Consider the following 11,808-nt stretch of genomic DNA (forward strand, 5'->3'; position numbering starts at 1 on the left):
CCAATCTGGATTCCATCACAAGAGGTGGAAAACTAACCACCAACTTGATATGCAAAGGAAAGAGACCCTGGATAAGTAAAGCACTACTAAAGAAGAGCAAAGTAGGAGGACTCACACTCCCTGATCTCAAAATCTACTATACATCACAGTAGTCAAACAGCCTAGTATTGGTACAACAATAGACACATAGACCAATGGAACAGAACTGAGAACCCAGAAGTAAATCCATTCACCTATGGATAGCTGATCTTTGACAGAGGATAAGAGATAGTCTCTTTAACAAATGTGCTGACAGAGCTGGATATCCATTTGCAGAAAAATGAAACAGGACCCATACCTCACACCATATACAAAAACTAACTCAAAATGGATCAAAGATCTAAATGTAAAACCTAAAACCATAAAGTCCATCAAAGAAAAACTAGGGACAAACTTAGGGGCCCTAATACATGGCATAAAAACACTATCAAACATAACAGAAACAGCAGAAGACAAACTAGATGACTGGAATGTCCTAAAAAATAAACATTTATGTGCATCAAAATACTTTGCCAAAAGAGTAAAAAGAGAACACACAGGCTGGGGCTGAAGAATTTGTCAGCGATATATCAGACAAGGGATTAATCTCTAAAATTTATAGAAAACTTCAACACCTCAAAAAAAAGAAAAAAAGACGAACAATCCAATTGAAAAATGGGCAGAGGATATGAACAGATACTTCACCAAAGAAGACATTCAGGCGGCTAACAAACCGTGAAGAAATGCTCACAATCATTAGCCATTAGAGAGATGCAAATTGAGACAAAACAAGATATCATCTTACCTCAGCACTAATAGCAAAGTTCAAATAAAGAAAACAACAAATGCTGGCAAGAATGCGGAGAGACTAGAACCCTCATGCACTGCTAGTGGGACTGCAAAATGGTAGAACCACCATGGGAGAAGTACCTCAAACTCACTGCCTTCGAGTCAGATCTGACTCATAGTGACCCCTCCTTGGGTTTCCAAGGCAGTATCACTATGGAAGTAGGTTGCCCAGTCTTCCTTCCAAGGAGATGGGTCCTTAAAAAGCTGTAAATAGAAAAACTATATGATCCAACAATCCCTCTACTAGGTATATATCCTAGAGAAATAAGAGCTGTGACACAGATATAGTCACACCATGTTCATATTTCATCACAGCATTATTCACAATAGCAAAAAGGTGGAGACAACCTAAGTGCCCATCAAAGGATGAATGGGTAAACTATGGAACACACACACAATGGAATACTACACAACATTGAAGAATAACAATGAATCTGTGAAACATGTCATAACATGGATAAACCCAGAGGACATCATGCTAGGTAAATTGTTGTTGTTGTTGTAGTTAAGTGCCATCAAGGTGGCTGTGACTCATAGAGACCCTATATACAACAGAATGAAACACAGCCCAGTCTGACGCCATCCTCACATTCCTTGCTATACTTGAGCCCATCGTCTCAGCCACTGTATCAGTCCCATCTCATTGAGGGTCTTTCTCTTTCAAGCTTTACCAAGTGTAATATGCTTCTCCAGGGACTGGTCTCTTCTGACTACATGACCAAAGTAAGTGAGACAAAGTGTGGCCATTCTCAACTCTAAGGAGCATTTCGGCTGCACTTCCTCCAGGACAAATTTGTTCATTCTTCTGGTAGTCTGTGATATTTTCAGCACTCTTTGTCCGCACCACAATTCAAAGGCATCAGCTCTTCTTCAGTCTTCCTTATTCATTGTCCAGCTTTCACATGCATATGAGGAGACTGAAAATACCATGGCTTGAGTTAGGTGCACCTTAGTCTTCAAAGTGGTATCTTTGCTCCTTAACTCTTTAATGAGTCTTTTGCAGCAGATTAGCCCAAGGCAATACATCTGATTTCTCGACTGCTGCTTCCATGGGTGTTGATTGTGGATCCAAGTATAAGTGAAATGAATCAATAACAGAAGGACAAATATTGCATGAGACCATTACAATAAAAAGTCAAGAAAAGGTTTACACATAGAATCATTCTTTGAAGGTTACCAGGGGTAGGAGGGGGGGCGGAGTAAATCTCTCACTAGAGGGTGGACACGTATTAACTTGGGTGAAGGGAAAGGCAACATACGATAAGGGGGAGGTGGGCACACAAAGATCGAGGCAGTGGAGGACACAGGAGAAGCCCAAGAGTCAAAGAGAGCAAAAGTGAATACTATTGCAGACATAATCCTGCAACAGCTGTAACAATAATAATCTACAAGTGGATACACACAAAGACACGCAAGCTGAACAGGGCTAGGAGGGCAAATGGGACTATACCCATGAATATACATAGGTTTGTCTCTGCACATGTATGTACGTGTGCTGCAAAGATGTCCATGAATGTAGTAGAGCATACAGGGAGAAAAGTTAGGAAGACTTCTTAGTCATAACCAAACACCTTGAGAGAAAGAGTCATTGGGAATGAAAGCTCAGGACAGTAGTTTTGGGGGCACTAAGGCCAAATGGCATAACATAGTCCACAAAGACAGAATTCTACCTCCTACTCTGGTGAGTAGTAACTGGGATCTTAAAAGCTTGTGAGTGGCCACCTAAGGTCCAACCGTTGGTCTCTCCCTGTCCCAAGCAAAGAAGAGTAAAGAAAATCAAAGCAGCAAGCAAATAATTACTCCAAATGATGGACGGACCATTTTAACCTCAACCTCCATGACTCTGAGACCAGAAGAACTAGATGGTGCCCAGCTACCACTGCTGACCACTCTGAAAGGGATCACAGAGATCCTGAATAGAGTAGGAAAAAAATGGGGAACAAAACTCAAAATCATAAAAAAAAAATAGCAGGCTAAGTGGTCTAACGAAGACTGGTGGAACCCCCAAGACTATGGCCACTAGACACCCTTCAAGGCAGGAAGTGAACTCAACCCCTATGGCTCAACTTTCAGTCAAAGGACAGACAGGCCCCTAATGTGAACAGTATTGCCTGGGAGGTGCATGTTCTTTAGAACAATCAACCATACGAGATCCAAAGGAAAGCATTTGCCAAGGCATAAAGCTAAGAAGGCAGGAAAGGATAGGAGAGAAGGACAAAGGGAAATAGTAACCTAAAAAAAAGGAACCTGTTTTGAACCTATTTCCATGTCAATGAATATTTTTGTATAAACTCATTTATTCTATGGTCCATTGTAAGGATGTAACATAATCTATGTTGTCAGATCCCTGTTGCTGGATATTTAGATTGTTTCTAAATTTTTGCTAATCTACAGAAATACTGTCATCAATGTCCTTGTAACTAATTATTTTTGCACATCCTTGATTTCCTGAGGACTATCTGAGCTGATGCGAAGCCGAGAGGACCTCTGAGAAGCACTCATCAAAATTGTGTAACTGCCGGTTATGTAATTGCTGATGATTTCAGAACATGTCTACCCACTCTGTCTGAGTTTAATGAACTCATGGGTGTTTCTTTTCTTTCCTTTTTTTCCTTTAACTTATTATGGAAATTTCCAAACAGACACAAACGTAAAGTAAATTGTATCATTAACCCTCATGTACCCATCACTCAACTTCAACAATCATCAACATTTACCTACTTTGCTTCATCTGTTCCACTTTTTTTTTCTTTGCTGAATATTTTCAAAGCAAATCTCAGATGTGCAATTTCACCTTAAGTAAGACTGAGAAGTTCTTACTGAGGACTTAAAAAAAAAAAAAAAAAAATCACAACCATGATACTGTCACACTTAACAGTGTGATTTCTCTTAATGCTATGAATATATATGGATATGTTTCAGTTTCCTTGATTGTCTCCAAAGTATCTTTTTTGGTTGGTTGAATTCAGCATCTAAATGAAGATCCACACATTGTGTTTGGCTGATGTTGTTGTTGTTATTTGCTGTCAAGTGGGACCCGACTCATAGTGACCCCCTCCTTGGGTTTCTGAGGCAGTATCACTACGGAAGTAGATTGCCCAGCCTTCCTTCTGCAGAGTGCCTGGTGGGTTTGAACTGCCAGCCTTCTGCTTAGCAGTCAAGTGCCCTAGGTACTACACTCCCAGAGCTCCTGTGTTTGGCTGATGTGTCTCTTTTATTGCACAATAATTCTCCTTTTTCTATTTAGTTTTATTTTGTTCTCATACAATTGATTTATTTCCATAAGACAGAGGTCAGGAAACTTTTTACATAAAAGGGCCAGAGAGTAAATAGTGCAGGTTTGGGAGCCACATGATCTTTGTCATAACCAGCTGTGTGTCAGTAAAACTTTGTTTACACAAATAGCTAGAGGGCCACAGTTTGCTGACCCCTACTGTGGAACAGCTCACGTTCTAGATTTGACTGGATGCTTTCTCATGGTGTTGTTAACTTGTTCTTCTATCCTCTTTATTTCTAATTGGATATAATTAACTGCTGATTAGATTCAATTTCAATTATCTTAGCACAAATACTTTACAGGTGGTGTTGTATACATCCTAAAGTGCCATATCTCGAGGTAAATAACATCTGCCTGTCATAAATTGTTTCTTAAGCAACTAGATTTGTTTTTAAATAAAAGTCTGTCCTTCATGCCAACACCAGAAAGTATGATTTTTTTTCTAGATAAACAGATCAATGAAGGTGATTCTTTTGGCACTATGGAAGTATGTGTCAAAACCTTAAAAATTAACTCAGTGATTTCACTTCTGAGAATTTCTCCTTGAGGAAAAGATATAGAATGTGTGTAAACATTTTGGTGTAAGGATGTAGTATTAACTATCACACCAGAAAACAAGGAACTAAACTGAATACCCAATGTTACTGGGTCAGTTAAATTATATAGCAAGCTTATGGAAACACCACACAGGCGATAAAAATCATGGAGTGGAAAGGTCCCATTACAAAGAGTTCATGAAATTTTGTTATGTAGAAAAAGCAGCTAAAAAAACAGGATGGATAGACAGCTAACTAAATAGAATTTTGGTAAAGATACTGTATAAGTAAAAATATATAATAATGGCTAACTTGACCACTTCCCATGTTTTGGATACTCCTCTATTTTTTATGGATTCGTGTAAGTCTCACAACAACCCTGTAAGTTTGGTGATATTTTCCTCAATTGCTGATGAGAAAACAGGTGCAGAGAGGTAAGTTTGACCCAGGACCACACAGCTGATAAGTGGCAGAGGCAACATTGACCAGAGCATCTGGCCCGACAACTCACTTACCATGTAGCACAGACCATACTACCTAAGGGGGGAACAGGGGAGAGTCTGGAAGATGTACCATCAAATATCAATAATGGCACCCAAGAGTAATGGATTCCAAGTTTGTCTTAATCTGGAAGCTCTGATGAAACCTGCCCACCATGGGTGACCCTGCTGGTATTTGAAACACCAGTGGCATAGCCTCCAGCCTCACAGCAACACACAAGCCACCACAGAATGAGAAACTGACAGACAACATACTGCACTGGGCAAACCTGCTGCAAAAGACCTCTTTCAAGTTCTGAAGAGCAAAGATGTCTCTTTGAAGACTAAAATACACCTAACCTAAGCAATGGTATTTTTAGTTTCCTCATATACATGTGAAAGCTGGACAACTCATAAGGAAGACCAAAAAAGAGTTGATGCTTTTGAGTTGTGGTGTTGGCAAAGAATGCTGAAAGTACCATGGACTACCAGAAGAACTAACAAATCTGTCCAGGAAGAAGTGCAGCCAGAATGCTCCTTGGAAGCAGAATGACCAGACTTCATCTCACCTACTTTGGTCATGTTGTCAGAAGAGACCATTCCCTGGAGAATGGTCATGCTTGGTAAAGTGGAGGGTCAGTGAAAAAGGGGAAGGCCCTCAATGAAATGGATTGATACAGCAGCTGCCACAATGGGCTCAAGGGTAGCAAGGATCATGAGGACCGGCCAGTATTTCGTTCTGTTGTGCATAGGGTCGCTATGAGTCAGAGCCGACTCGATGGCACCTAACAACAACAACAACAAGAGTAATGGATAACTTTCAGGTGTTCTTTTCCTTTTCCTCTTCTTTTTTTTTTAATCTATACTTTATACTTTTCCGGTTTTGCTTTTAAAGAAGAAAAACAGGCTACAAAAAAATTACAGGCTTAACTCTTCCCAGCAGCCCTTGTTGCTGTTTGCTACCACTGAGTTGGCACCTGCCTCATGACAGCCCCATATCCAATGGAACAAAACTCTGCCCGGTCCTGCACATCCTTCCAATTGGTTGTGGAGTGGATGGTTGTGATCCACGGTGTTTTCATTGGCTGGTTCTCAGACATAGATTGCCAGCCCTTTCTTCCTAGTCTGTCTCAGTCTGGAAGCTCTATTGAAACCTGTTCAATGTCCTAGCAACAAACAAGCCTCCACTGACAGATGGGTGATGACTGTACCTGAGAGGCTTCATCTGGGAATTGAACCTGGGTTTCCCACATAGAGGGTGAAAATCCCAGCACTGAACCTCCACTTTCCGTTCTAGCAAGCCCACTTTCTTTAGACCCATATCGTTTGATGACTCTGTGACTCAAGCCCACTACCCACTCCCAACCCAGCAAGTGAGCAGGTTTTCAAGTTATTCCCAAGGCCAGCGAATCCTGGCCACCACCCATGCCCTGCCCAACCTCCCATGGCATCCTCCCCAGAGCTGGCACTCTGCACACCTTGATGACAGTGTTAAGGGTTGCATTTCCTCCAGAACAATTTCAGCAAAGCTATTTCTTATTGTCAGGCGTGCGCATGTGTGTCGTTTCTCGAGCTCCCTTTGTACTGACTGACCGGAGCTAAAGTGATTTTTTGGACACCAAAGTCAATTTGCCATGGTGACACATCCATCTGATGATTCCCTTCATAAAACTCATTCCCAAATGGAGTCCTGCGGAAACTTTCATTCTTCTTCCAGCTGTAATCTTTGAAGCTCTTTGGGAGAATACCTCTGGCCAGCTCTTTTGTGCTTGCTATGTTGCAGTGGCTTCTGGCCTTGACCTAGACTGAACTGAACGTGTAAATGACTAACAGTGATACACTGTGGTAACCCTCATGGACACAGCACCCTGCCCCACAGGCACCAAAGGCAGCCTTGCAAGCTACATGTGTCGTGATACCTGGGTGGTGCAAACAGTCAGGCTAATAGTCAACACTCTCAGAGCCTAAGTAGGAGGTGGGTGGTTCAAGTCCATCCAGAGGTACCTCAGAGAAAGGCCTGGCAGTCTGCTTCTGAAAAGTCAGCCATTGAAAACCCTATGGAGCACAGTTCTGCCCTGACACAGACGGAGTCACCATGAGTTAGGAGCTGACAGCTGGTTGGTGGTAAACTGCTCAGGCTTCCGCAGTGTTCTTCCCAGCCCCAGTTCCCTACTCAGCGTAAGACAAGCCCCAGAGGAACTGCTGTAGGCAGGGAGGCTGGGAGCTTCCTGGTGGTTGAGCATTTAGAGCTTGCCTCCTCACCTACTTTTGGAAGGAGCTCTGGTAGCATAGTGGCTAAGACACTTGCCTGCTAACCAGACGGCTGGTGGTTCAAACCCACCAGCCACTCCTCGGAAGGAAGGTTGGGCAATCCTACTTCCGTAGTGATACTGCCTCGGAAACCCAAGGAGGGGTCGCTATGAGTCGGGGCTGACTCGACGGCACATAACAACAACAACAACAACCTGGTGGCTCAGTGGTTAAGCTCTCAGCTGCTAACTGAAAGGTTGGTAGTTCAAAGCCACCAGCCGCTCCACTGGAGAAAGATGTGGCAGTCCACTTCTATAAAGATTATAGCCTTGGACACCATGTAGGACAGTTCAACTGTGCCCTGTAGAGTCGCTATGAGTTGCAGCCCACTCTGTGTGAGGGAAATCGATTTAATGGCAATGGAGTCGCTCACTCTTGGAGGGGACAGTGGTGGTTCAGTGATAGCATTAGCATTCTTGCCTTCCACGTGGGAGTTGTTGTTGTTGTTGTTATGTGCCGTCGAGTCGGCCCCGACTCATAGCGACCCCTCCTTGGGTTTCCGAGGCAGTTATCACTACGGAAGTAGGATTGCCCAACCTTCCTTCCGAGGAGTGGCTGGTGGGTTTGAACCGCCAGCCGTCTGGTTAGCAGGCAAGTGTCTTAGCCACTATGCTACCAGAGCTCCCGTGGTGGACCTGGGTTCAATTCCCAGCCCATGCACCTTGTACGCAGCCACCACCCATCTGTCAGTGGAGGCTTGGATGTTGCTCTGATGCTGAACAGGTTTCAGTGGAGCTTCCAGACTAAGAGAGACTAGGAAGAAAGACGTGGTGATTTACTTCCAAAAATCAACCCGTGAAAACCCCCAGGATCAGAGTGGTCCCATCCCCAACTAATCATGGGACGGTGCAGGACGGGCAGCGTCTCATCCCATTGTGCACAAGGTCTACGTGAGTTGGGGCTGACTTGGCACAGCAAAACTACAGCCCACTTGGAGCCCTCTGCTCAGAACAGGCTTTGGGCTAGTCCCTTCCCTCTAGGGACCTCCCACCTCACCTTACCTATTGGTGCTTCTTGGCCTTAGGTACGTCTGGGAGAAGGATGGGGCCACCCTGGGCATGGAGAGCAACCCTCGCATCCGCCTGGACAAGAATGGCTCCCTGCACATCTCGCAGACGTGGTCGGGGGACATCGGCACGTACACCTGCCGAGTGCTCTCTGCCGGAGGCAATGACTCACGCAGTGCCCACCTGCGTGTCAGGTGAGGGTGGGCCCCCAGGCCCAAGGGAAGGGGGCACAGGCAGCAGCAGGCAGGTTCAGAGTAAACAAATACCCATTTGACAGACCACTCGACCTGGTGTGACCTGGACCTGCCTACAGTCTGCTGGGACACACCCCAAGCATCCTTCTAGGCCTTCCCTCAGCTCAGGGCAGTCTAGGGATGGTTCTTGATGGGTGGTCTCCAATGCCAGAGAAGAATGTCCAGGTAGAAGGCTCAAAGGCTCGAGGTCCCAGGGATGCTCAAGCTCCACCCACCAACCACCACACCTCTCTCCCCCAGGCAACTGCCTCACGCCCCCGAGCACCCGGTGGCCACTCTCAGCACCGCGGAGAAGCGCGCCATCAACCTGACGTGGGCCAAGCCCTTTGACGGCAACAGCCCTCTGATCCGCTACATCCTGGAGATGTCAGAGAACAGTAAGGCTGCCCTGCCCACCCCCACCCCTGACCGCAGCCAGAGCTAGGGGAGCACGGGATGAAAGCAAGGACTCTGGGGGTCCTAGAACTGGCCCTCCTAGTTCTGTGGTGCTGGGAGCCTCCACTCTCTCATCTGGAAAATGGATCCATGCTGTCTACCACCTCGGGCCATTGTGAGGCTTGAAAAAGACAACACACGGGAGGTGTTTCACACAGGACCCAGCCCCTGCCAGGCCTCAGACACAGTGGCTGCTGTTTTAATTGCATTCTCCAAGTCCCCAGGCTGGGAGATGTAAAACCAGCAGTCAAACCTGCTCTAATGTGGGGTCGCCGTAAGTCAGAATTGACTTCAAGGCAACAGGTTTGGGTATTTGGTATTTTGAATGGTGTCTTGAGTAAGGTTTCTCTAGAGCTCACCGATTTGAGAAGAAAAAACAGACAGACACATCTCCATTCCCTTGAGCCCTTGTGCGCCCCCAGCACCCTCTAACTCCCCCCAACCCCTACCCCAGTCACACGGGCTAAGGCAATGGAGAAAAATGACGTCTGCTTCGCCAAATAGGGATAGGTGTTCCTCCACTAGCCCAGTGAGGCTGGACCCCTGCTGGGAACAGGGGTAAGCTGAGTGCCCCTCGCCCCCTCTTCTGTCCCTGCAGATGCCCCCTGGACTGTGCTCCTGGCCAGTGTGGACCCCGAGGCAACCTCAGTGATGGTCAAGGGCTTAGTTCCTGCGAGGTCCTACCAGTTCCGACTCTGTGCCGTCAACGACGTGGGGAAAGGCCAGTTCAGCAAGGACACAGAAAGGTGAGGAGGGAAGCTCTTCTATGGCAGGCCTCGTGGCTGCAACCGGAGGGAGAGCCTGCAGGCTGACTGTCGCTAGTACCAGTATGGCAGAGTGGTGCCGGGTGCAGCCCACTCAGCTTCCCTCTGGCCCCTCCAGGCTCCAGTCTTCCCATCTATAAAATGGGGGTAACAAGTTCCCCCCGGACTTGTGAGAATTCATTGAGGTCAGCCTGGTAAAATTGGGAGCAGTGCCTAGGACGTGAGCACTAACTAAATTTAACCACCCCTGGGCAGCCCAAAAGGTTAATGGGCTTGGCTGCTGACTAAAAGGCTGGTGGTTCAAGTCCAGGCAGAGACTCCCTGGAAGGAAGGGCTGGTGATGTATTTCTAAAACTCTCTGGAACACAGCTCTAGGAGGGCACACAGGTGGGGTCGCCCCAGTCGGAGTGGGCTCCACACTGGGGCTGTGCACTGAGAAACATCTCTCCCTCGGCTCCGAATCCCCACGGGCCATCATCAATTGTTTGTTAATGGACGTGACGTCCCAGAGGGATATAGGATCTCCACGGGGCTCTACTCAGCAAGACTCTTTTAAAACCATGGAAATTGAATAACAGCACATAAACCCTTTTAAAAAGTCACATTGTAACACCCTATTGATGAGGGTGGCAAGTTTTGGCCACCTCAACCTCTTAGAACAAGCAGGCACCTCCAGCGAGAAAGAAGATGTCCAGGGGTTGAAATCACAGCAACACGTGCCAGATTCTCAATTTTACTCTTTAAACGATGCCCTCTGGCTTTCACACGGTGACCCCTGGCTTAGAGCAGTCGTTCTGGGGTTTGCTGCCATCCCCATAAATTCAGTCTCCCTCGTTTGGGCCAGGGGGCAGCCTCTGGGCCATGGCACTCTAACAGGAGGGAGAAAGGGCAGGTGACAGCCTTGCATGGATGGTAGTTACAGAGAATTTGCTCACTGTTTAGTGAACACCTACTATGTGCCGGGCCTTGTTTGGACCACTGGAGGGGTACAAGAAACAAAACAGACAGAACCCCAGCCCTCCTGCATTTACAAAATCACAGTTGAGAGAGAGGCTTCGTGGTGTTGGGGAGAGGACCCTGTGTGTCACTGTAACACCGAGTCCTCCTCCCAATGCCACTTCATGCTGATGGCCCTGAGTCGCCAAGCCCAAGGCTAAGTCACCCCTACGTTAGGCGTTAGAAGGACAGGGCCATGTGCAATACAGTTTGGAAGGCTGTCCGTGAGAAAGCAAAGACATGAAAATAACCAAAAAGGAAACGACATCTGTCAAAAATAATTAACTTTTCTTTTTAATGGATATATGTCAGTTATGTGAAAAATACACTTAAGTAGAACATTATGTCCCCAGCAACGGTGGAGAAATGAAATGCTGTAGTGCTTGGATTCAGCGGGTGGGTGCCCCATGCTCTCACCCCCTAACCCCCGTGCCTGGCCCAGCCCACCACTCCTACTCAGCCTGGGGATCAGTCAGTCGGCAGGTAAGGGAAGCTACCAGCTGGTAACTGGGCATTTGTCTTTGTTTAATATCCTTCCTTCTCACAGACTCAGACTCTCACAGCCTCGTCAGCCTTAACAGCAACTTCTTAGACCAATGGGCTACCACGGCCCATATCCCTTCACTCCAAGAAACAGACAGAGTTGTTTGATCCTTTACTGTCCAAACTTAAAGCAACTAGTACACAGGAATTCCCAGATTTGAGAAGTTACTGTTGATTTGAAGGAGGCCTGGTGATGCAATGGTTAAGTGCTCAGTTGCTAAGTAAGAAGTCGGCAGTTCAAACCCACCTGACAGCTCTGAGGGAGAAAGACCTGGCTCTCTGCTTCTGTTAAGATGACAGCCCAGGAAACCCTATGGGGCAGTTCTACTCTGTCACATGG

General features: G+C 46.3%; 1 protein-coding gene across 1 annotated transcript in view; it reads left to right on the top strand.

Annotated features, from left to right (window-relative positions):
• SDK2 (sidekick cell adhesion molecule 2) overlaps window positions 1–11,808 on the top strand; it is a 199,388-nt gene that overhangs the window by 108,138 nt on the left and 79,442 nt on the right. Inside the window, 4 exon segments of the mRNA XM_007959888.1 lie at window positions 8,494–8,670; window positions 8,971–9,107; window positions 9,764–9,911; window positions 11,479–11,499. Of these exon segments, the coding sequence (XP_007958079.1) occupies window positions 8,494–8,670; window positions 8,971–9,107; window positions 9,764–9,911; window positions 11,479–11,499 (483 nt within the window).

Source organism: Orycteropus afer, unplaced genomic scaffold, assembly GCF_000298275.1.
Source record: "Orycteropus afer afer isolate SDZICR_OR568_19922 unplaced genomic scaffold, OryAfe1.0 scaffold00018, whole genome shotgun sequence".
Taxonomy (NCBI): Eukaryota; Metazoa; Chordata; class Mammalia; order Tubulidentata; family Orycteropodidae; genus Orycteropus; species Orycteropus afer.